This window comes from Gossypium arboreum, chromosome 11 (assembly GCF_025698485.1).
Source record: "Gossypium arboreum isolate Shixiya-1 chromosome 11, ASM2569848v2, whole genome shotgun sequence".
In the NCBI taxonomy this organism is placed as follows: Eukaryota; Viridiplantae; Streptophyta; class Magnoliopsida; order Malvales; family Malvaceae; genus Gossypium; species Gossypium arboreum.
In genome coordinates this window covers 51,385,211-51,412,078 of record NC_069080.1, presented here as the reverse complement: position 1 = coordinate 51,412,078, position 26,868 = coordinate 51,385,211, and the positions used below count along the sequence as shown (strand labels likewise).

The 26,868-nt window shown below is 36.1% G+C and overlaps 1 protein-coding gene across 16 annotated transcripts; it reads left to right on the top strand.

Moving 5' to 3' along the window:
- Positions 1 to 14,270: 14,270 nt before the first annotated feature.
- LOC108470641 (uncharacterized) lies at positions 14,271 to 19,028 on the top strand. Of its 16 annotated transcripts, none has more exons than XM_017772012.2 (9): positions 14,271 to 14,645; positions 14,800 to 14,899; positions 14,964 to 15,028; positions 15,561 to 15,642; positions 15,761 to 15,819; positions 15,930 to 16,091; positions 16,629 to 16,750; positions 18,587 to 18,643; positions 18,778 to 19,028. In XM_017772012.2, exons 2-6 carry the CDS (start codon positions 14,853 to 14,855, stop codon positions 16,067 to 16,069), a joined length of 393 nt encoding a protein of 130 aa, XP_017627501.1. In that variant the 5' UTR covers positions 14,271 to 14,645; positions 14,800 to 14,852; the 3' UTR covers positions 16,070 to 16,091; positions 16,629 to 16,750; positions 18,587 to 18,643; positions 18,778 to 19,028. The 16 variants fall into 16 exon arrangements, 4 of the variants coding, with proteins under 4 accessions (XP_017627501.1, XP_017627499.1, XP_017627500.1 ...); XM_017772010.2 differs by having other exon boundaries at positions 15,930 to 16,125; XM_017772011.2 differs by having other exon boundaries at positions 15,930 to 16,165.
- Positions 19,029 to 26,868: the final 7,840 nt, after the last annotated feature.

The following is a 26,868-nucleotide window of genomic DNA, read 5'->3' as shown; positions in this document are numbered from 1 at the left end:
TTACCACGATTTCAAAAATATAGAAATCATTAAAAACGTGACAAGAACGGACTTACAATCTAGCTTGAAAATTGGCCAAACCCTAACTATGGTTCCCTTGAAAATTTCAGCGATGGGGGATGAAATTGAAGTGGATGGACACTTTTATGTTAGTAAATTTTGTCTGTATATACCAAATTACTAAAATACCCTCAATACAGAACTTTAAAATTTCACCTAACCATGTCCATTTTTGTCCACCCTAAGTATATTGGTCTAACGACCATCTAAGGACCTCTAATTAAAATCTCATAGCAATCAGACACCTTTAACTTATAGAATTCAAGTTTTGCACCTATTGTAATTTAGCCCTTCTAGTCAAATTGAGCACTCAATTGATAAAATTTCTTAACGAAATTTTTACACAATTATTCTATCATGCTGTAGACCTTAAAATAGTAATAAAATGAATATTTCTACTTCAGATTTGTGGTCTCAAAACCACTGTTCCTTTTTGACCCAAAAACGGGTTGTTATAACTCTCCCCCTGAGGGATTTTCATCCCCGAAAATCTTACTAGAAAAGAGGTTAGGGTACTATTTTGTCATACCTTCCTCGGGTTCCCAAGTAGCCTCCTCAACTCCATGTCGTTGCCATAAAACTTTCACTAGAGCTATAATTTTATTTCTCAACTGTTTGACCTCTCGAGCTAACACTTTGATCGGTTCTTCACCATATGTCATATCGGGTCGAATCTCAATCTCTAATGGTGAGATTACATGCGATGGATTTGATTGATTTCATCGCAACATAGACACATGAAATACATTGTGGATCCTTCTAACTCCGATGGTAAGGCTAGTCGTACTACACCAAAACAGGTTTTTAGCGGTGTTTTTAGCGGCGTTTTAATGAAAAATACCGCTAAAGATCGAGCATTAGTGGGGCTTTTTGAAAATGCCGCTAAAGATCGAGCATTAGCGGTGCTTTTTAAAAAACGCTGCTATAGGTCACCTTTAGCGGCTCTTTTTTAAAAAATGCCGCAAAAAATTATGCTCACAACCGCAGCTTTAGTGGCACTTTTTGGAAAACGCCGCTATAGATCGAGTATTAGCGGCGTTTTTCAAAAAACGCAGCAAAAAGTTTTGCAAAACGCTGTCGTGTTATATATAGAGTATTAGCGGCGCTTTTTGAAAAATGCCACAAAAAACATTTCATCCGTCTATTTATAATTTAACTGGTTTATTTATATTAAAATGCAATTTATTTTAATTGAATATTTAAATTCTTCGAAAAAATAATACACGAGAAAAATTTGAAAGTAAAAATATTTGTTAAAATGAAAAAAATAAAATACTATTATTTAAAATAATTTTAAAGATTTTTGGTATATGACTGATTGTTTTTAATTTATATGTTAAATATTTTCTTATGTAATTGTAAAAGAGATAGTATTAATTTTAAAATATTGAATTAATTATCATTATAGTTTAGGGTTTATGGTTTAGGGTGTATGGTTAAGGGTTTTGTGACAGCCCAAAATTGACCCTAGTCGGGAAGTGGTTTTGGGACCACCAAACCGAGGCATAAAAATAATCTAATATTCATTTTGATGCCTATAATATGTGTTAATTCGTGTGTGACATTTTTGATGTTTTTGATTTAGGGTTTTAAATGTGAATTTCACTAAAAAGGACCTAGTAGTAAACTTTGAAAATAGGATAGGAAAATGTGTGATGACTAGTTGATCATGCATGCAAAAATGAGGGGTTTGCATGTCAAATTTCCCTAAACTAAAGCCTAGTGGCTGGCCATGACAAAGAATTATGGGCAAAACATGTCATAAAACATGTTGGGTGAATGCTTGATGTAGAAATAATAAAATAAAGAGCATGGGCAAAAAAATGGTCTCATCCATGCCCCCCCTTTTGCCGTGAATGAGAAAGAAAACAAAGAAGAAAAAAAATGTGTGTGTTCATCCTTGAACATCTTTTGGCCGAAAATTGAAGGAAAAAGGGAAGAAGGGAGTGAAGCATTCGGCTACCCTAGGTCACTATTAAGGTAAGTTTGATGTTGTGCCATGAGATTCTTGCATGTGTTAGTTGTTAGCTTGAGCTCTACCTAGCCCATGGTCTAAATCTTGCTATGTGATAGAGATGATACTTGGCCATGGATGTATCATTCTTGCTTGGTGTTGATGTTGTGTTGATGAGATATTAAGTGATTTTTGAAAACCATGTTGAAATTTGATTAAGTGGGGTGAGTATGGTTTTCGGCTATAAAAGATTAATAAGGGTGATGGTTGTGTTTTATGCTAAACTTAGATAAATAATGGTAGTTGCTTACATCTTGATATCTATGAGTTCCTTTCTTGGTTCTACCATAGACCCACAAAGTATATGTTTATGTTGTGTTGTTGGAGATTATGATAGAAGCTAATGAGTGAGAGTTTGATAGATACTATAAGGTTAAACTTCATGAGATTGTAAGCTTGTAAGTTGGATGATGAAATTCATGCTTTGTGAAGGTAAATGGTGTGGAAGGAGCATTCGCCATGATGAAAATATATGAGATAGTTATAATCAACTTGAGATTCTACCTTGCACCTACATGTATATATGTTGCACATGATGTATTGGTATGACATATATACTATCTCAAGGTATATATTTGCATATGATGATGTTTCGGTTATGAAATAAATGATGGATGCGTATTGAGTTACAATATGGAATCGTTAGTTAGTAAAATGTATGCTGTTTTTGTGTGGTATTATGTATAATTGGCCTCAACATGGACATGCATATTCGCCACATGAAGGGGGGTTGGTGTGCATGCATTCGGTTATAGGCAAGCATATTGATACCTATTCTTGGCTTGGAAAATTCGCTAAGGATAGTACTAACTAATGTGTTGAATTCGATTCGTGATTTCGCATACATATGACTCTAATGTCTAATGTATATAAGGGCTAAGTACCTTGAGCTTCACTTTGATGTTTGAATGAATTGTATTGAATTGCTTGTTGTGATTAAAAATTGTGCATGACCATTGTGTATTTGAGCTAAAGGATGGCCGAATGACCATTTAAACTCCTTGTCATATTCGGCCATAAGCTATCATAATGAGATTTTAATAAGTTAAATTTGTGTGAATTAGATCAAGAGCTTAGAGGACCACAGTTGGATAAGGGAAAGGAAAAAGTGGTCGAATAGCCGTCGAAATCGTTCGACAACATCCGAGGTAAGTCTTCGAGTAATGACCCTACTTGAACTATATTGAAATGATTTGTCAAATTATGGCGAATAAAGAATGTGCGAGGGACTAAGTTATAAAGTCAATTGAAATCATGCTCTTTGTGCGTGGCTATTGAGCCGAAATTGGAAAGGTTTGATAAATGTTTTGTGTTTGAGCTTTAGTAACGAGAATGAGATATGGATGTGTCGTGATTATTGATATATGTGTACATGAGCATTTGAATGATACCCGGCTAAGTCCCAAGGCATTTATGCTAGTGATTATATCCGGCTAAGACCCAAAGGCATTCATGCGAGTTGTTATATCCGGCTAAGACCAAGGCATTTGTGCAAGTTACCAACCGGGTTAAGACCAAGGCAATTGTGCTTGTGGTTATATCCAGCTAAATTCAAGAGACTCGGTTTGAAGGTGAGCGTTTGGTGCTGTAATAAATTCAATTAATACGCCGAAAAACCCATACGATAAGGTATGTTTACATGTGCATCGGAAAAGTCGATCCGTTGAAATAGTATTCGTTCAATCGACTAACGAACTTTCAGCTCTTAGATAGGTTGATACCTTGTGTGTATATGTTGATGAATTGTGAAGTAAGTATGATTATGAGAATGTGTATTAATAAAGTGATTCATTTAGCTATGTGAATGTAATACTTTAGTCAAAGCTGATTTCATTACTTGAGACTTACTAAGCATTAAAATGCTTACCCGCTGCTTTGGCTCTCTGCTTTATAGATTTTGCTCGTTAGCTATCGGATTCGGGATCATCGAAGTCGAAGTCATCCACACTATCAAAGCCCCTTTTGGTACAAATTTTGGTTGAACTTTGAAATGGCATGTATAGGACTACTCTTTCGCTTGTTGGTCATAGACCCTTTGATTTTGTATAAATTTGATAGCCATGCGAAAATGGCTTATATACACTTTGGCATGGTATCATAATCATTTTGTATGTTGTTCATTAAGAGGTATGGAATGTTTGGAAATGATTAGCCATTGGAATGGTTAATCATGATCATTCCTTGTGCCATGTATGCTAAAAGGGCTAGTTGAATCAAAGAAATTATGAAGTAGGTAAAGGTTACCTTGAAAACAGATGCTGACAGCAGTAGTGATGTGGATGTGAAAAATCACTAAAAATAGTAGGAATGGAATTAAATAGTTAATAAATTATGTAAATTAACCTTGATGAATCTACTTTCATATGGAAGAAACGAAATGGTCATATGAGTTATATGTTAAGAGATATTAAAGTTCTCGTGAAATAGGGCGAGAACGGTTTCTGGATCCCCTGTTCCGACTTTGGAAATTCATTTTAAACTAACCAGAGATAATTAGGAGTCATGCCATATATGTATAGATTCCTCTTTGAGTCTAATTTCTATAGAAACAAGCGGCATCAGTATTGAAGCCCTGTACAGGGATATATCCAAGTCATAATGCGCAAAGGTCAGTGTAGTCGATCCCTGTAAAAGGGGAGACTTTAACTAATAAACTGTACTAATTGGCCCGACCAAAAATTCTAGAAAAAAATTTGTGGATGGAAATATGAGTCTAATTTCAGGGAAAAATTACGAAACTAATTTTCAAGCATTGAAACTCAAGATATGATTTTTAAGGCGACAGTGACGCAGTAACCAGCTTGTCTGGAAAATTTTATATGGACTGTGAAAATGATTAAGTCAAGTTTGTGTGCACCTTGTATTCGACTCCGGTAACGGACTCAGGTACGGGGTGTTACAATTTATTGGTATCAGAGCTACGGTTTAGTCGATTCTAGGACTACCGTAATGCGTTTGGGTCTAGCTATACATGCCATTTTATGTGATTAATTGATAGTGTGGTGATTTTTGACATGTGAAATTGTGTTTATTTATAGTAATGGATCCCGATCCCAACCGAGCGATAGCTGATGATGTGGAGAGTGTGGCGCTGCTCTCCCAAGACAAGGGACAATACGGCGGACTCTCAACCTATTGCTAGCAATCCGAATGATGAGGCTAGGCAAGCTTTTTATAGCGTGATGAATGATTGGTTCAACCAATACATTCGAACTAATACTACTGCTCCACAACCTCCATTCCCAACAAACACAACCCCAAGACCTACAATGCCTCCCAGAATCGACCAAATAAGGTCAAATAAGCCCCAGCTGATGTAATCCAAAACATGGGGCTACTGAATTTAAAGCTACGATAGCGACGATGCCGAGCAAGCTGAATTTTGTTGGACAATACTATCCGGCACTCGATGAGCTATCTTGTACACCCGGTGAATGCCTAAAGTGTACTATCTCCTTGCTACGTGATTCGCCTACTATTGGTGGTGTACTCGACTTCACAGCCCCGAGAGCAGTAACTTGGGACTTTTTCCAAACTAAGTTTCGGAAAAAGTATATCGATCGAGATTTATGGATCAAAATGGAAGGAATTTCTTGAACTTAAACAAGGTTCCATGTCTACATCGACTATGAACGAAAATTTGTGAGGCTTAGCCAGACGCAGCGAGAATGCATTTCTTCGTAAGTCGTGATGTGTAAACGCTCAAGATGGACCTAATGATGATATAAAGTCGTATGTTGGCATTTTGGAAATTGAGAGTTTGTGGCTCTTGTCGAGCGAAGGCAAAGCCGAGGAGCTCAAGATGGAGAAAAGAAAAGTGAAGTGGGAGCAAGGGAGTTTCAGAAGAGGTCTTGGAAAGCCCTTCCCACACTCATCAAAGAAATTTAGAGATGGCTTAGGCCGGTCTAGAGACACTTCGGCTTTTCTAGACGAGATCGCGATCGACCCCCTGTGACCACACGAGTCACTTCGATCGCCAGTGGTGGAAATGATCGTCGAGAGAGAACGGAGTGCCAGTATTGTGGCAAATGGCATTCTGGAAGTTGTAGATTCCGTGACCACTCCTGTTACAAGTGCGGATCAGTTGACCACTTCATTAAAGATTGCCCAAGGTTGTCCGAATGCAATGTAGATCGAGTGGGAAACCGCACTACCACCGCCGAGGTAGACCATCTAGAAATACGGGCAATGCTAGTGGTGGTCGAGAGGATCTAGAGATGCTACGACTAGATCCGAGGCTCGCGCTCTGCTAGGGCTTATGCCATACGCCGCGTGAGGATGTTTCCTCGCCGGATGTTATTACCAGTACTTTCACTCTCTTTGATACTAATGTGATTGCTTTGATTTACCCCGGTTCTACTCATTCTTATATATGCGAAACCTTAGCATCCAAGAAGACTTTACCTATTGAGTCTCGAGTTCGTAATTCGGTGTCAAATCCTTGGGTCGTTACGTGCTTTTCGACAAAGTGTGTAAGAAATGCCCCTAGTAATTCGATGTTCTGCTTTCCGCGGACTTGATGCTTTTGCCGCTCGATGAATTTGATGTTATTCTTGGTCCGGATTGGTTGACCGTGCATGATGCGGTTGTGAATTGCAAAAGCAAGACTATTGATTTGAGGTGCGCAAATAACGAGATGATCCGAGTTGAGTCTACAGACTTGAAGGGTTGCCACCGTAATATCATCAATGTTGGCCCGTAAATATGTAAGAAAAGGGTGCGAAGCATACCTTGCGTATGTACTTGATGATAAGGAGTTAGAAATAAAACCCGAATCAGTTTGGGTGGTTTGTGAATACCGGATGTTTTTCCCAAGAATTACCGGGTTTGCCACCGCTCGGAGATAGAGTTTGGTATTGAGCTTGTACCAGGACCACACCGATTTCGATAGCTCCGTATCGTATGGCACCAACGGAATTAAAGGAGTTGAAAGCTCGGTTGCAAGAGTTGGTGGATAGAGGTTTTGCTCGCCGAGTTTTTCACCTTGGGTGCACCGGTGTTGTTTGTGAAAAGAAGGACGGAACCATGAGGTTGTGCATCGACTATTGTCGACTTAATAAAGTGACAATAAAGAACAAATATCCGCTATCACAGATCGATGATTTGTTCGATCAACGAAGGAGCTTCAGTGTTCTCAAAAATAGATTTGAGATCGGGCTATTATCATATGCGAATCTGAGATTCGGACATACCCAAAACTGCCTTCAGAACGAGATATGGTCACTACGAGTTCTTAGTGATGCCGTTTGGGCTCACTAATGCCCTTGCGGTATTTATGGATTTGATGAATCGGATCTTCAGACCATATTTGGATCGGTTCGTAGTTGTGTTCATTGACGACATCTTGGTCTATTCAAGAGATGAGACCGAACATGCGAGCACCGAGATTAGTGTTGCAAATATTACGGGATAAGCGGTTATATGCTAAGTTCAGCAAGTGTGAGTTCGGTTAAGAGAGGTTAGCTTGGGTCATGTGGTATCTCGTGACGGTATTCGAGTCGACCGAGCAAAATTTCAGCCATACTTAACTGGAAGCCTCCAAGAAATATTACCGAGGTTTGGAGCTTTTGGGACTTGCTTTACTACCGACGGTTTGTAAAAGGATTCTCGATGATAGCCACACCCATGACGAAACCGCTTGTAAAGAGGTCAAGTTTGAATGGACGGAAAAGTGTCGAAAAGTTTCGATCAATTGAAAACTCATTTGATGGGAGCTCCAAGATTAGTGCAAATTTTAATCGGCAAAGAGTTTGTCATCTATAGTGACGCCTCCTACTTGGGTTAGGTTGCGCATTGATGCAAGAAGGTCGAGTTGTGGCCTATCGTCGAGACAATTAAAGCCACATGAGAAAAATTATCCGACCCATGATCTCGAATTGGCTGCCATCGTATTTGCCTTAAAGATATGGCGACATTACTTATTTGGTGAGAATTGCCATGTGTATTCGGATCACAAAAGTCTCAAATATTTGATGACTCAAAGAGACTTAAATCTGCGACAAAGACGTTGGCTCGAGTTGTTAAAATATTATGAGCTTGTCATTAATTATCACCCGGGAAAGGCTAATGTGGTTGTGGATGCCTTAAGTCGTAAATCACTGTTTTCCTTAAGAGCGATGAATGTACACTTGTCTGTTCTACCTGACAATGTGTTAATAGCCGAATTAAAGGCCAAACCATTATTGACTCATTAAATTCGTGAAGCTCAGAAAGTTGACGATGAGTTGGTTGCAAAATGGGCTGAGTGTGTTCCGAACAAGGAATCGAAGTTTCAAATTGATGATGACGATTGTTTGAGGTTCAGAAGTCGTCTGTGTGTTCCAAAGAATTCGGAACTTATTTCGATAATTCTGAACGAAGCCCATTGTAGCCGAATGGCAATCCACCGGGGGAGTACGAAGATGTACAACGATTTGAAACGTCAGTTTTGGTGGCATGGTATGAAACGAGACATCTCTGACTTTGTTTCGAGATGGTTAATATGTCAACAAGTGAAAGCGGAACATCAAGTGCCTTTAGGGTTACTTCAGCCGATCACGATACCCGAGTGGAAATGGGATCGAGTGACAATGGATTTTGTATCTGGGTTGCCAGTGTCGGCAAGTAAGAAAGATGCAATTTGGGTCGTCGTTGATAGATTGACTAAGTCGGCTCACTTTATCCCCGTGCGCACGGATTTTTCATTGGATAAACTAGCTGAATTGTACGTTCCTCAGATTGTGAGATTACACGGGGTACCGATTTCTGTTGTGTCGGATAGAGATTCGAGATTCACCTCGCGATTTTGGAAGAAATTGCAAGAAGCTTTGGGTACCAAGTTGCATTTCAAAGACCGCTTTTACCCCCAAACCGATGGTCAATCCGAGCGGATAATTCGGATACTTGAGGATATGTTGAGATGTTGTATCCTCGAGTTTAGTGGTTCATGGAACAGTATTTACCCTTGATTGAATTCGCTTACAACAATAGTTTTCAATCAAGTATTAAGATGGCGCCTTACGAGGCCTTGTACGGGCGTAAATGCCGTACACCATTGTTTTGGACCAAGCTCGGTGAGAGCAAAATTTTCAGAGTGGATTTGATTAAAGATGCTGAACAGAAAGTAAAAGTAATCCGTGAAAATCTGAAAATAGCTTCCAATCGTCAGAAGTCGTATGCGGATCTGAAACGAAAAGACATTGAGTATCAGGTGGGAGATAAAGTGTTTCTTAAAGTTTCACCTTGGAAAAAGATACTCAGATTTGGCTGTAAAGGCAAATTGAGCCCGAGGTTCATCGGGCCATATGAGATATCCGAACGAGTCGGTCCAGTTGCGTATCGTTTGATTTTGCCCCCTGAACTTGAAAAGATTCACGACGTCTTTCATGTTTCGATGCTTCGACGCTATAGATCTGATCCGTCGCACGTAATTAGTCCATCAGAGGTTGAAATTTAAACCGATATGAGTTATGAAGAAGAATCGATTTGTATCCTAGCTCGTGAAGTGAAGGAGTTGCGAAACAAAAGGGTTCCGTTAGTAAAAGTGTTATGGCTCAAACACGGGATGGAAGAAGCTACTTGGGAACCCGAGAACTCTATGAAAGAGCGTTACCCAAACCTATTTACCGGTAAGATTTTCGAGGACGAAAATTTCTTAAGTGGGGGAGAGTTGTGACAGCCCAAAATTAACCCTAGACGGGAAGTGGTTTCGGGACCACCAAACCGAGGCATAAAAATAATCTAATATTCATTTTGATGCCTATAATATGTGTTAATTCGTGTGTGACATTTTTGATGTTTTGATTTAGGGTTTTAAATGTGAATTTCACTAAAAAGGACCTAGTAGTAAACTTTGAATATAGGATAGGAAAATGTGTGATGACTAGTTGATCATGCATGCAAAAATGAGGGGTTTGAATGCTTGATGTTAGAAATAATAAAATAAAGAGCATGGGCAAAAAAATGGTCTCATCCATGCCCCCCCTTTTGCCGTGAATGAGAAAGAAAACAAAGAAGAAAAAAAATGTGTGTGTTCATCCTTGAACATCTTTTGGCCGAAAATTGAAGGAAAAAGGGAAGAAGGGAGTGAAGCATTCGGCTACCCTAGGTCACTATTAAGGTAAGTTTGATGTTGTGCCATGAGATTCTTGCATGTGTTAGTTGTTAGCTTGAGCTCTACCTAGCCCATGGTCTAAATCTTGCTATGTGATAGAGATGATACTTGGCCATGGATGTATCATTCTTGCTTGGTGTTGATGTTGTGTTGATGAGATATTAAGTGATTTTTGAAAACCATGTTGAAATTTGATTAAGTGGGGTGAGTATGGTTTTCGGCTATAAAAGATTAATAAGGGTGATGGTTGTGTTTTATGCTAAACTTAGATAAATAATGGTAGTTGCTTACATCTTGATATCTATGAGTTCCTTTCTTGGTTCTACCATAGACCCAATGAAGTATATGTTTATGTGGTGTTGTTGGAGATTATGATAGAAGCTAATGAGTGAGAGTTTGATAGATACTATAAGGTTAAACTTCATGAGATTGTAAGCTTGTAAGTTGGACGATGAAATTCATGCTTTGTGAAGGTAAATGGTGTGGAAGGAGCATTCGGCCATGATGAAAATATATGAGATAGTTATAATCAACTTGAGATTCGGCCCTTGCACCTACATGTATATATGTTGCACATGATGTATTGGTATGACATATATACTATCTCAAGGTATATATTTGCATATGATGATGTTTCGGTTATGAAATAAATGATGGATGCGTATTGAGTTACAATATGGAATGCGTTAGTTAGTAAAATGTATGCTGTTTTTGTGTGGTATTAAGTGTATAATTGGCCTCAACATGGACATGCATATTCGGCCACATGAAGGGGGGGTTGGTGTGCATGCATTCGGTTATAGGCAAGCATATTGATGCCTATTCTTGGCTTGGAAAATTCAGCTAAGGAGAGTACTAACTAATGTGTTGAATTCGATTCGTGATTTCGTACACATATGACTCTAATGTCTAATGTATATAAGGGCTAAGTACCTTGAGCTTCACTTTGATGTTTGAATGAATTGTATTGAATTGCTTGTTGTGATTAAAAATTGTGCATGACCATTGTGTATTTGAGCTAAAGGATGGCCATATGACCATTTAAACTCCTTGTAATATTCGGCCATAAGCTATCATAATGAGATTTTAATAAGTTAAATTTGTGTGAATTAGATCAAGAGCTTAGAGGACCACAGTTGGATAAGGGAAAGGAAAAAGTGATCGAATAGCCGTCGAAATCGTTCGACAACATCCGAGGTAAGTCTTCGAGTAATGACCCTACTTGAACTATATTGAAATGATTTGTCATATTATGGCGAATACCGAATGTGCGTAGGGACTAAGTTATAAAGTCAATTGAAATCATGCTCTTTGTGCGTGGCTATTGAGCCGAAATTGGAAAGGTTTGATAAATGTTTTGTGTTTGAGCCTTAGTAACGAGAATGAAATATGGATGTGTCGTGATTATTGATATATGTGTACATGAGCATTTGAATGATACCCGGGCTAAGTCCCGAAGGCATTTATGCTAGTGATTATATCCGGGCTAAGACCCGAAGGCATTTGTGCAAGTTACCAAATCCGGGTTAAGACCTGAAGGCAATTGTGCTTGTGGTTATATCCGGCTAAATTCCAAAGAGACTCGGTTTGAAGGTGAGCGTTTTGGTGCTGTAATAAATTCAATTAATACGCTCGAAAAACCCATACGATAAGGTATGTTTACATGTGCATCGGAAAAGTCGATCCGTTGAAATAGTATTCGTTCAATCGACTAACGAACTTTCGGCTCTTAGATAGGTTGATACCTTGTGTGTATATGTTGATGAAGTGTGAAGTAAGTATGATTATGAGAATGTGTATTAATAAAGTGATTCATTTAGCTATGTGAATGTAATACTTTAGTCAAAGCTGATTTCATTACTTGAGACTTACTAAGCATTAAAATGCTTACCCGTTGCTTTGGCTCTCTGCTTTATAGATTTTGCTCGTTAGCTATCGGATTCAGGATCATCAAGTCAAGTCATCCACACTATCAAAGCCCCTTTTGGTACAAATTTTGGTTGAACTTGCAAATGGCATGTATAGGACTACTCTTTCGTTTGTTGGTCATAGACCCCTTTGATTTTGTATAAATTTGGATAGCCATGCGAAAATGGCTTATATACACTTTGGCATGGTATCATAATCATTTTGTATGTTGTTCATTAAGAGGTATGGAAATGTTTGGAAACGATTAGCCATTGGAATGGTTAATCATGATCATTCCTTGTGCCATGTATGCTAAAAGGGCTAGTTGAATCAAAGAAATTATGAAGTAGGTAAAGGTTACCTTGAAAACAGATGCTGACAACAGCAGTGATGTGGATGTGAAAAATCACTAAAAATAGTAGGAATAGAATTAAATAGTTAATAAATTATGTAAATGAACCTTGATGAATCTACTTTCATATGGACGAAACGAAACGGTCATATGAGTTATATGTTAAGAGATATTAAAGTTCTCGTGAAACAGGGCCAGAACGGTTTCTGGATCCCCTGTTCCGACTTTGGAAATTCATTGTAAACTAACCAGAGATAATTAGGAGTCATGCCATATATGTATAGATTCCTCTTTGAGTCTAGTTTCTATAGAAACAAGCGGCATCAGTATTGAAGCCCTGTACAGGGAGATATCCAAGTCGTAATGCGCAAAGGTCAGTGTAGTCGATCCCTGTAACAGGGGAGACTTTAACTAATAAACTGTACTAATTGGCCCAACAAAAAATTCTAGAAAAAAATTTGTGGATGGACATATGAGTCTAATTTCAGGGAAAAATTACGAAACTGATTTTCGAGCTTTGAAACTCAAGATATGATTTTTAAGGCGACAGTGATGCAGTAACCAGCTTGTCTGGAAAATTTTAAATGGACTGTGAAAATGATTAAGTCAAGTTTGTGTGCACCTTGTATTCGACTCCGGTAACGGACTCCGGTACGGGGTGTTACAGGTTTAAGGTTTATGAGTTACTATTTTAAGGTTTATGGATTATGGGTTTAGGGATTATGGTTTATGGTTTATGGTTTAAGGGTTGGGGTTTAAGGTTTAAGGGTTGGGGGTTAAGGGTTAAGGGTTAAGAGTTAGGGGTTCAAGTTTAATGGTTTATGTTTTAGGATTTAGGGTTTAGTGATTAGGGGTTTAAGGATTAGATTAATTAGTGTTTTATATTTATATGATAAATATTTTCTTATATAATTGTAAAAGAGATAGTATTAATTTTAAAATATTGAATTAATTATGATTACGCTTTAGGGTTTACGGTTTAGGGTATATGGTTAAGGGTTTAAGGTTTATGAGTTACTATTTTAAGGTTTATGATTTAAGGTTTAGGGTTTAAGGTTTAGTGTGCAATTGTATACATAAACTTTAATTTGATCCATTCTTATGAATTATTAACACAATTATTGATATAACGTCATTTTATATTTATATATTGCATACATCAATATTTATATTTGTTCAATATAAAAATATTTTGATGTATTTATTTTTAAAATGTGTATGATTAAATCAAAATTAAAGTTTCAACTATAAATTTAAACCACAATTAGAATTTCACGCTACAATTACACATTAAACCGAATTCATATATAATTCGAGATGTATCTCTATCAAAATTTAGGTGTATACATATAATTAAATGCCATTTATATAAAAATCTAAACAACTAATGCGGACCATACTTAAAAGAATAATGTTTGTATTCTTTGTGTCATTTTATATTTTTTAATTCATCATTTTCATTTTATTTCATTAAAGTTTCATTTTGTATTTTATATGATAATTTAAAATTATAAAAATCTTCAAAAAATTAAAATTAAAATTAAAATTAAAAAATAAAAATAAAGAACTTAAAATTTTAATATTTAATATTTTATTCCATATTTCAGTTAAAAGTTCAATATTCAAAATTTAAAAATTCCAAAAATGATAATCTCAACGCAAAAATTTTGAAAAAATAGAAAAATATATTAAAATGAAAAAAATTAAAATTAAGCAATAGTGGCGTTTTTCTCAAAAGTGCCACAAAAAATTAACCTATAGTGGCGTTTTTTTAAAAAACGTCGCCAAAAGCCATTATTTTACAAAAAAAAATAAAAATCCCGCCCACTCCCAAAAAAACAACTTTTGCCTTACCCGATCGTTACGCCCTCTTTTTCTCATCCTAAATCCCCCAAATAAAATTTAGCTACTCTTTTGCTCATTCAGAACTTTTAACTCCATGCCCATTGCCATTTTTTCTACCTCAACCCCGATTCTTAAACGCCCAAATTTGGAACCCTAGATTTTTCTCTGCAGAACTTTTCTTAATCCTTATTTCGTCTTTGATTTCGAGAAGCGTAAGTGGCAGCGTCCAGACAGTAAACGCCACTGCCACAGCCATCGTTTCTGCCGAGTCCTCATTCCATCCCTGAGTCTTCAATTGTTTTAACTATTCCAATCTTTGAGGCCAACTGCTTCAATCTCTTCTATCAAGTCTATTTACCTTCTCTCCGATCACTGTAACATTTCCATTCCCTCTTTTTATTTTCTCCAATTTATCTTTTCTTCTTCTTTTTAATGGTGTTTAACATTTGCAACAAATTGATGGGTTTTTTTTTCTTTTACCTTTTAACGAAGTGTTATAAATCATTTACTATCAATTTTCCTTTTCAGACTATAGAGGTGATCATCCGCGATACGGATCTACACTGGCTTCCCGCAAGGGAATGGGCGACCTCGTTCCCAAGGGCACCGGTGGTCGATCTTCCAACAGGTCCTTTTTTTTTTCTTTAAAAGTTTTCTCTTTGAATGTCAAATGATTTTCCCTTCCCCTGCAGTGGCATTATAGCTACTGTTTTCAGCACTACTGGATTCCTTGGTCGTTATCTTGTGCAACAACTGGGTAATTTAAACTTAAACTCGTAGTTATTATTGTACATTTTTTTGCCTTAATGTGTACATTACGGAGAGCTTGCTGTTGTTGTTGTTGTTTTAAGGTTTATTTGTGTATACTAATTTTTTTCTTTTTATTTTAGCTAAAATGGGATCTTAGGTGTTAGTTCCCTTCAGAGGTTCCGAGGATAACCCTCGTCGTCTCAAGTTGATGGGAGATTTAGGACAGGTTGCATACCTTATGGAATTGCGTTTTTTCCCTTTCTATCTTTGAATTCATATTGAAGTGATTGTTGTGTTTTTATTTGGATTTAATTTGATATTTCTCTTTTAACTTTCTTTCCATCATGTCCTGTACTTTTTTTCTTTTTTTTTTCCTTTCAATTTTACTGGATAGCTTTAAATCATTACTATTCTTATTAGTTTGTTCTCACTGCTTAGATTGAAGGTAGCTGAAATGGAAAGAAAAAATTCAAATTATTTTTTGTGGTAGAGTAGGGCTTTATGTTAGTGATTATGGGTTTTCGTTATTCAATTGGAAGGGTGTCAGGGTTTGAGAGAAGTAGCAGGGTATATTAAGGCACAGTTGGAAAGGTTGAAGGACAGAGCTGGGTCAAATTTCAGGTTTGTATACACTTGTTTTAAGGTTGAATTGTTTTGTTTCAAATTAGGTTTTTATATTTTTCATTAATTTTGTTCAAATTTTTTGGCTTTAACTTTATTTAATTTCCTTAATTTGTAGGATTGAGATTGAAGAGAATGTTGTTGGTGGGTCATTCAATATGATGTTCTTAGGACATGGTATATCATTTGGTTATAGAAATCATAGAAATATTTTGGTGAGGTAAATCTCTGAAACTGAATAGGGTTCCTTTGATTTTGATTTATATTGTTTTCTATCATTTGATTAGGATTGTCAACTCCTACTTTTGTTGTGCCAATGTCACCAAAGAAGGATCTCCGTGCTGTAATGCTGAAACGTCATTTTGCAGACACTACTCCGTACTGCAATGCTAAAATGTCATTTTGCAGACACTATTCTAAAAGCTAAGAAGAAGGCACTATTGGATCATGTAAAGTTTTATTTTGGCTACTAACAACGAAAAGGTCTTCTAATTCTCTCATCAAATGGAATTAAAAAGATGAAGTGAAGCTCTCTATCAAATAACTTGTTCACTTAAATTCTTTTTACTTGCCATTATAGATTTTTAACTGCTTTAATCTATGAACTATTAAAAAACTTAGCTTGTTTTCTTGCTTGTGTCTGCCATTTCAATCTTATCAGGATGATGCAATATGTGCCTTCCTATACGATAATAAATTTGAAACCAAATTCCACAGTTTCGCTTTCTTTCATGTTTGATGTGCTAATGTGTTTATATCTTTAGGTTATCCTTGAATGAGAGAAATGAAATGATTTGTTTGGTTGGCTTGATATATATCTATATTTAATGGTAATTTTAGATATGTTTTGAGTGATTAGGAATATTAGTCCTTCTGGTGCATGCAGGGACCAGTTCCTATTAGTAGTAGTAGTTTTAAGTTGGTTAAGTATTTGTGAGGCAATAGTGTGCCTTGAGATCTTATAGATGATGATTGAACCTTCACAGAAAAGGAAAAGATTGAAGCTCAAATCTTAGCTGCTGAAGCAGAAGCAAAAATGAAGGCAGAGGTTGAGTTGAAAAAGCAACGGGAAAGAGAAAGAGAAGCTGCTTGAATTGCATTACAAAAGGTTTTTATCTTTTTCTTGTGTTTTCTTTTTCGTCCTTATTATGTTTATATAGTGGAGGGTTTTAGAGGCTAGAACACTATAATGCCATATAGTATATACAAAAAAAATAAAAATTATAATAATTTATCATAATTTTTAAAATATCAAAGGAACTAAACTTGTTAAAAAAAGAAATTTTATAACAAGAACAATTGAGTAAAATGTGCTTTTATTTAATCTTAAATTTCGCCAATCAAACATATTAATTTTATATTCTAACCAAATGAATCAAATAATTTAACATCAAATTTCAGCTGCAAATCATAGTACGAGATTTGGCAAACCAACAGAAAAAAATATTTGAAAAAACACACTAGGAAATTGAAGGCATTGATAACGATTTCACTATATTGTCCTAGGCAAATTAATCTGTCACTCTTTGGCACAAGAGGTTGACTGTATCAATTGGTAATTTCCCTGCTCTTTCTCTCTGTTGTTGCAGACGTAAACAAACAAATTAAGAGTCTCTCCACCCACATGAAAGACATAAATTGTATTTCATAGTTGTTTTTCCTTTTTGGTGTGTGTTGTCTGTGGCTGTAGGACAAATGGTAATCATAGTTCATAGATGACTTTGATCCAAGCAAGCATTGATAACTTCTACTTTTGTATTTAGATTGATAATTGATTTTGCTCTTGTTTAAATTTTCTGGTCTCTTTATCTCTGACTGTCGTCTTATTAATTTTGTTCCTTTTAAATAGATTTGACATTTTTCCTTATTATAAGAAAGAAAAAGAAATACGACCTTTTAATGGACATGTGCATGTTCTTGATGTGTTTGTTTGCAGGCTTACATGCATCTGTTTGCATGTTTATATTCATATTTTTGCTACTGTGTCATCATACTCATGTTTCAAATGGCATTTAGTCAACATAATCAATTACCAGTATCTTACTTGTCGTAAAATAATCAGTTTAATGTTGTCATAAATTAAAAACAAAAACTATTTAGGTTTTGATAACTTCAATGAATCAATATCTTGGTTTGGTTAAGTTTCGTTATATTCATTTAATTTTAATTATAATTATTTGTAATTTTAACTTTTTATTAAATATTTTATAATAAAAATCTTATATAACTTTTTTTATTTTTAATAAACTGCTTACTACCCTCAATTTCTAAAGTAAAATGTTTGAAGTATATTTTATAATTTTTTAATGAAGCAATTTCAGGCTTTAATTAACCTGCTAGTGCATCACTAATGAAGTGTTTAGTTGCTGGAAATTGAGATGTTAATTGAGGTGTATAAATGTTGTTAATTGAGATGTTAAAGTGCAGCAAATTGAAGTGTTTAAATGTTGTAAATTGAAGTGTTAAAGTGCTGCAAATTGAAGTGTTTAGTTGCTGGACATTGAGATGTTTTATTGCTGTAATTGAGGTGTATAAATGTTGTTAATTGAGATGTTAAAGTGCTGCAAATTGAAGTGTTTAAATGCTGTAAATTGAAGTGTTAAAGTGCTGCAAACTGAAGTGTTTGAATGCTGTAAATTAAAGTGTTTCAATGCTGTAAATTGAAGTGCTTAAATGTTGCAAATTGAACTGCTTAAGTACTGCAAATTGAAGTGTTTAGTTGCTGGACATTGAGATGTTTTATCGCTGTAATTGAGGTGTATAAATGCTGTTAATTGAGATGTTAAAGTGCTGCAAATTGAAGTGTTTGAATGCTGTAAATTGAAGTGTTTACATGCTGTAAATTGAAGTGTTTAAGTACTTATTTTGGGTTTTTTAACTTGTGTGATTATTTGTGTTTCTAGTTGTTGGTTTCAATTAGATTAGGCTAACATCTCCATCACAGGTGTATAGAGGTATCTTCGCCACGTTCCTCACAGGTTCAAGACAGGTTTCAGGGAAGGTAGGAAAATGCTAATGTCCTTAGGCTCAATGCTTTCTGATTTTAGTTCCATTGCGTATTTCTGTTCTTGTAAGAAATTTTGGGTTTTTTTTTCTTTCAAAATGTTCTTATTTTTTATTGGGGGTGATGTATAGGTACTAAAGCAGCACCAAGAAAGAAGGTTGCAGCAGCTTTTGCTTAAAAGTCAAATTGTAATGGTATGAGGTTTTGTTTTGGATGAAGCCATGTTTATGAGGAAACATTTAGTGATGAAGAGTGAAATTATGTTCCATTGGATGCTTTAGTTGTTATTTATTTTCTATTTGAATGTAGCTGTCTTAAATTTTGAACAATTATTGGAGCTAGTGTTTGACGCTTAATTTCTTTATTGTCTTTTTTTTTTTAACTTGATCAATGTTCTTGTTTCGTTGATTTAAATTCATTAATTTTTATATTTAGTTTTGAAGTTTAAATTTTAATAGAAAATTTAATTTAATTAATATTTTTATTTATCCTTAAAAGTATATAGTTTAAAGTTCAAAAAATTAAACATAATATAATATTTATCATAGAAATAAATATTATTTAATTAAAATAAAATATATTTTTTAAATGTCATTTTCTTTAGCGGCGTTTGTGAGAAAAGCGCCGCTAAAGGTCCATTTTATAGCGGCGATTTCCCCACAAATGCTGCTAAATGTCACGACTTTTAGTGGCGGTTTCACACAAACGCCGCAAATTTTTGCGACGTTTGCTATAGCGGCATTTTTTGCGGCGCTTGTGAAAAAGCCGCAAATAGTTTTAGCGGCGCTTGATAAAAAAAAACGCGCTAAAAGTCTGTTTTCCTGTAGTGTCGACATGCCACTAACCCTATTCTTTCAATAATCTCATACGACCCAATGAAGTACGGACTCAACTTGCTTTTGCGACTAAATCAAAGAATTTTATTCCACGGTGACACTTTCAGAAACACTTTATCACCAACCTAAAATTCAATATCCTTCAGTTTCAAATCTGCGTACGATTTCTATCAATTTGAAGCTATTTTCAAACAATCATGAATTACTTTCACTTTCTCTTTGGTTTCTCTGACCAAATCAACCCCGTGAATCTATTTCTAACTAAGCTCGATCCAGTATAGCGGAGTTTGGCACTTGCGACCATACAATGCTTCATACGGTCCCATCTTTATACTTGATTAAAAACTATTTTTATAAGAAAATTCAACCAACGGAAGATATTTCTCCCAACTACCTTGGAACTCTAAAACACAATAGTGAAGCATATCTCTGAGAATTTGGATCACTCTCTCAGATTGACCGTCGATTTGTAGATGAAATGCCGTACTAAAATTCAACTTTGTACCCAACACTTCTTGCAATTTCTTCCAAAATTGCGACGTGAACCTCGGATCTCTATCCAAAATAATAAAAGTAGACACCACGTGCAATCTAACAATCTCAGCAATATACAATTCAGCTAGTTTATCAAGTGAATAATCGGTATGTACTGGAATGAAATGAGCTGATTTCATCAACCTATCAACAACAACCCAAACAGCATCTTTCTTATTCAGAGTCAGGGTTAATCCCAATACGAAGTTCATCATAACTCTATCCCATTTCCACTCGGGTATCATCGCAGGCTAAAGTGAACCTGAAGGCACCTGATGTCCTGTTTTTACTTGTTGACAAATCAAACATCTCGATACAAACTCTAAAATGTCTCCTTTCATGCCCGACCACTAATATAATTGTTTCAAATCATTATACATCTTTGTAGTCCCCAGATGAATAGATAAACAACCACTGTGTGCTTCGTGAAGTATTTTCTGAATCAGTTCAGTATCCCTCGTACACAAATCCTACCTCGGAAAATCAGACAATTCTCGGATCCAATCCTATAGTCTGAATCGCTATTCGATTCTCACAGAAATCTTTTAGCTTGTAATTCATTATCACATTTCTAAGCTTCAAAAATCTGTTAAAGAAATACTGGTTTAGCTTTCAACTAAGCCAAAATCGATCCATCATCAGAAAAGGTTAGTCGCATATTCATCGTTCTCAAAGGAAACATAGACTTTCTACTTAAGGCTTCTGCGACTATGTTCGCTTTCCCTTGGTGATAGTCGATCTATAATTCATAATCTTTCAACAACTTGAGCCATCTTCGTTGTCGCAAATTCAAATCTTTGTGAGTCATTAAATACTTTAAACTCTTGTGAACAGTAAAGACGTGACACTTCTTATAGAATAAATGGTGTCTTCAAATTATTAAAGCGAACAAAATAGCATCCAATTCCAAGTCGTGCATTGGATAATTCTTTTCATGCAGTTTTAATTGTCTCGAGGCATAAGCTATCACTTTACCCTCTTGCATCAACACACGACCTAAACCATTCAATGACGCATCACTGAAAATTAAAAATTCTTTTCCCGACTCAGGTTGTACTAATACCGGTGCCTCAGTTAACAATGTTTTTAGCTGCTCGAAACTCTGTTGACATTTCTCGGACCACTCAAATTTCGCGTCTTTTTGTAACAATCTGGTCACAGGTGTGGCAATCATCGAGAATCCTTTAACAGAACACCAATAGTAACCAGCCAAACCCAAAAAGCTTCTAACTTCAGATACATTTCTCGATGGTTTCCAATCAACAACTGCTGAAATCTTACTCGGATCAACCCGTATACCTTCTGCTGAAACAATGTATCCCAAAAATTCGACTTCTCGGAGCCAAAATTCCTTTTGTTGAATTTAGCAAACAATTGTTTGTCTCTCAAGGTCTGCAATACAATTCTTAAATGCCCAGCATGTTCAGACTCATCTTGTGAATAAATCAAAATGTCATCAACAAAAACAACCACAAATTTATCTAAATACGGTCTAAAGATTCGATTCATCATGTCCATAAAAACTGCAGGAGCATTAGCTAATCCAAAAGGCACAACAAGAAATTTATAATGCTTGTACTCGTCCTGAATCTGAATCCTTAACTCTCAGCTAATAATAACAAGATCTCAAATCTATCTTCGAGAACACGACTGCCCCTTTCAACTGGTCAAACAGATCATCAATTCTTGGTAAAGGATACTTGTTCTTTATCGTAACCTTGTTAAGTTGGTGATAATCAATACACAGTTTCATGGATCCGTCTTTCTTCTTGACAAATAACACTGGTGCACCCTAGGCCGAAAAACTCAGTCTCACAAAACCCTTATCTGTCAACTCTTGCACCTGAGATTTCAATTCTTTCAACTCGGTCAGAGCAATTCTATACGGAGCTATCGATATCGGTGAAGTCCCTGGTATTAAATCAATATCAAACTTGACTTCTTTGATCGGTGGCAACCCAGGCAACTCTTCCAAAAACACATCCGAGTATTCACAAACTACCGGCGCAGATTCAATCTGCAATTCAGACACTTTTGTATTTAGTACATAAGCAAGATAAGCTTCACAACCTTTTCTTACATACCTATGAGTTGACATCGACGAAATCACAGTAAGCAACTCACCCGACTCATCTGATTCAATCCGAAGAATTTCATTATCTTGACATTTCGATTCAATAATCTTTCGTCTACAATTCACTATGACATCATGTAGAGTCAACCAATCCGTTCCAAGAATTACATCGAACTCATCAAATGGTAAAAGCATTAAGTCAGCTGGAAAACAGTGACCCCGAATCATTAAAGGATAACTCTTGCAAACTTTATCAACTAAAACATATTTGCCTAAGGGTTTCGACACTTTAATCACATACTCAGTAATCTCAACAGGTGAATTCTTACTAGATACCAAATTCATGCAAATATAAGAATGAGTCGATCCAGGATCAACCACTGCAATTACATTAGTATCATAGAGAGAAAATGTATCAATGATAACATCAAGGGATGACGCATCTTTTCAAGCGCTGTAACACCCCTTACCCGTACCCGAGGTCGGGATACGATACGAGGCATTATCGAACACACACACAGTCGTTCATGCAAAAACAGACTAAAAAATTTTTCTTCAAAACAACTTCATTCATACATACACAATTTGTCCTTAATACGAGCCTACGAGGCCCAAAACAACCATCGGAGAAGATTCAGGACTAAATCTAGGACTTTAGAAAATTTTGGGAAACTTTCCCTAATACAAAGCCACACACTCATGTGCTCTTAACACGCCTGTGTCCTTCAACTGTGTAACTTTCTGACTATGACGTCAGCACCAATTTAGGATCACACGATTGTATCACACGCCCGTGTGGCCAGACCGTGTGGTCAATAAAAATTATATGATTTTTCATAGAAAAATGGTGCAGATTTCACACGACTAAAGTACACACCCATGAGGGTAGGCCATGTCTCTCACAGGGCCAAGACACACATCGTGTCTTAGCCCGTGTGTTTACTACTGAACATATTGACTTACAAAAATAGGGTGCAGGGGACACATGGCAGTTCAACACGCCCATGGGGCAGACCGTGTGTCACACATGGTTTAGACACATGCCCGTGTGTCTACCCGTGTGGACCATTTTATGGCTATTTTCGAAGCCAATTGTCACCCTAAATCATTCATTTACTCAAACATATTTCATAGCATGCAATGTGACCTATTTAGACACTTGAGGATTAAACATCATGGCACTCTCACATTTTTATAATGTCATCCTATTTCATATTCATTTAGTTACACCAGTTAGAAGCATTCCACACCAATTTCATGCATAATCAAATTTGTTACCATAACTTCAAATTATACATTCATGACTATAGTCATCTTAAGCCATTTATTCATCCCTTATCTTTTAGCATCTAGTCCATACTTTATCATACATTCACCAAGCAACAACATATCATATCATCAAGGCATTAACACATGCATGCATGAACAATTAGACATTACAACCCAATAATCAATTATGAGCCATATCACATGGCTATTACAAAATGAATCATCAACATCATAGACCTTTACAATTTGGCCGAATAGCATGACACTTATCACAAAATAACCAAGTCCCCTATACATGCCATACATTGCAAATAATATGCAATGATAGTAAGCAATTAACATGCAAAGACATAATACCATATATATAAAGATTATTCATCATATAAACCTTTTCACTTACTTATCATATGTACACATATACTTTCTCATCACAAATCATTCTTTATCAAGGCTTTATTCATAAGTTTATCATACATACCTGTACTCATCGTAGTATATCATATAACCATACCTCTTTAACATGCCCTCCTTGAGACTTTTATCATATCCATTGCATTACCCGTTGAACACTCATAATACTATTGGATATGCGGAAAACTTGCACATAAGTGCCACATATACATACGTAGCCAAAGCTACCTCATAACATGTAACGTTCGCAATGGAGCTACTCACGGGCTTGCTCATAAAAGCTATCAGTCAAGGTGTAGCTACATGGGCTGCTCACACAAGCTGTCAGGTATCCGACCAACTCAAAGATTACCTAGCCACCGGTAGGACACACAAGACCATTTCTCGGAACCCAATTACATGTATCACATCCATAATGAACTCAAACCAACTCAACAAGCCTAGATGCTTGCATCTATAATGAACTCGGGCCAACTCAACGAGCTTGGATGCCTCATACATATCACGAACCCGGACCAACTCAATGAGTTCAAATTTCTAAATTCCTAGTAACATGTCACTTGTATCCTAGACTATTCCTAAGGTTCAAACAGGATTTTCGTCACTTGCACAAGGCATACATTGTCGTACTTGCTTGTGATGTCATGGATAACGACCAATATCATTCATACTTTCAAAGTTACCATAAGGTATAACATACATAATAAGGAATAAAATAATTATCACGTAATGTTAACACAACATAACATACCACATTGTCACATTATTTACATGTACTTACAGCGGTACAAAAATGATGGTAATCGATCCTAATCATCGTATACTTTATTCTTCCCTCGATCAAGGCCCAATTCACGTTTTTCTTAATCTAGAATGCCAAATTTAACTTTTTTATTAATCACATTACTCAAATCGATCCATAATTCATGCTTTGGTAAAATTACCTTTTTACCCCTATCTTTCCACTTATTTATGATTTAGTCCTTAGGCTCGTAAAATTAAATGCATGCATTATCTTGGTTGCCCAAGCCTAGTTGAACCTTTACTATGCTTATATTAGCCCATATTTTCCTTTATTTCACATTTTTACTACCCACTTTTACACTTTTACAAACAAGTCCCCCTTTTAGGTGTTTTCACTAAAAATCACCTAGTAAAAGATGTTTATCATGCATCAAGCATTTATATTCATCCATTAATCATCAAAATACATGCATGTTACACATGGACCAAATTTCATACATGAACCCTAGCTCAAAATATAGCTAGAAATGGGTAGAACATGCTTCAAAAACTTCAAAAATACAAAGAACATTAAAAACAAGGCTAGGGAGCACTTGAAGAAATGTTAAACAGAACCTAGCTATGGCTATTGGGAAATTCGGCTAGCACTTGAAGAAAATGGACACATTTTTTCTTTGGTTTTCCCTTTTTATTCTTTTAATTACCAAATGACCAAAATACCCTTAGGGTTTTTCTTTCAAATTTTTCCTATGCATGTCCATTTTTGTCCAAAATTATAGAAATTGGTCAAATTGCTAATTAGGACCCTATAATTCATAATCTAAAGCAATTTCATGCTTAAAACTTCTAGAATGCAAGTTTTGCATCTTATTCAATTTGGTCCCTAAAGTTCAATTAGACATTTTATGCATAGAATTTCTTTATGAAACTTTCACATAAGCGTGCATTCATATTATAGACCTCATAAAAAATCATAAAATAGTTATTTCTATCTCAGATTTATGGTCTCGACACCACTATTCTAACTAGGCCCTAATTTGGTATGTTACAAGCGTGAATAATGTAGGTTCTAGCAGGTGCTCTGACCTCTGATCTCGCAGTTAAATCTTTCATTACACCTCTGCTGCTGGTTCCATTTCCTGTGTTTCTTGGTGGCCTCCCTCTAGTGACAGTGTTACTTAGTCTTGCATTCTGAAACATATCTTTCTCAGCCATTTCAGGGCAATCTCGGATGAAGTGATCTTGGGAGCCACATTTAAAGTAAGCCACATTTAAAGCAAGCCTAGAATTACCAACGTTCGCTATTGACGTAATTTGGGCCTTCAAACCCGAATATTGCTTTTTGCAATCTCTGTTGGGATACCCAGCTAAAACATTCAAACAAGTATACAAATCCCTTGATTTCTTTGATGAAGATTGAAATGACTTATTAATTTGTCTTTTTCTCAAATCTTTAGCCTCAAACTCAGCTTTTCTCTTTTCTTTGCTCAACTCTTCAGCTTTGTAAGCTCGGTCGATGAGCACAACAAATTCTTTCAACTCTAGAATCCCTACTAGCAATCTGATATCCTCGTTCAACCCACTTTCGAATCTTTTGCACATGATAGCGTCGGTGGAAACACATTCCCAAGCATACTTACTAAGCCTAACAAACTCTCGTTCATATTTAGTCACAGACATATGGCCCTGTTTAAGCTCTAGAAACTCTTTGCATTTTTGATCAATGAACTGTTGACTGATATATTTCTTTCTAAACTCATCTTGAAAGAATTCCCAGGTAACTCTTTCTCTCGATACCACAGACACAAAAGTATTCCTCCACTGATATACCGAGTCCCTTAGAAGTGATATAGCACATTTCAAGCACTCATCCAATGCGCAAGAAAGCTCATCAAATACCCTGGTAGAGTTCTCAAGCCAAAACTCTTCTCTCTCGGGATCGTTGCCAACATTAGCTCTAAATTCTTTAGCCCCTTGTTTTCTAATTTTATCAACTGGAGGCTTATTCAATCTTAACAATTCCACACCATGAGGAGCTACGAGAAATGGTTAGGGTTTAAGTAGGGGTGGAGGATGATGAGTAACCGGATTTGTTCGAACAAACTCGGTAAACCACTCATTCATCCTTTGGAAGAAGGCTTCTCTAGCCTCTCTTCCCTAGCTAACTGTTACTGGTCTACTTTCAGATGGTACTGTCCCTTGGGCGGAAACCAACGTATTACTTTCAACATCATCAGCTACATCTCTGTCGGGATCCATTTACTATACGAAAATACAATTTAAATTGTTAGGAGTCATCACACTATCACAAATTATATATATGGCATGTATAGCTAGACTCACACACACGCTAT

What these genes read in the sequence shown, in the direction of transcription:
- LOC108470641 (XM_017772012.2), top strand. Translation starts at nt 14,853, where the DNA reads ATGGGCGACCTCGTTCCCAAGGGCACCGGTGGTCGATCTTCCAACAG. An exon ending in AGAGCTGGGTCAAATTTCAG is followed by an intron (nt 15,643 to 15,760) that starts GTTTGTATACAC and finishes CTTAATTTGTAG; the next exon opens with GATTGAGATTGAAGAGAATG. An exon ending in TATGATGTTCTTAGGACATG is followed by an intron (nt 15,820 to 15,929) that starts GTATATCATTTG and finishes TCATTTGATTAG; the next exon opens with GATTGTCAACTCCTACTTTT.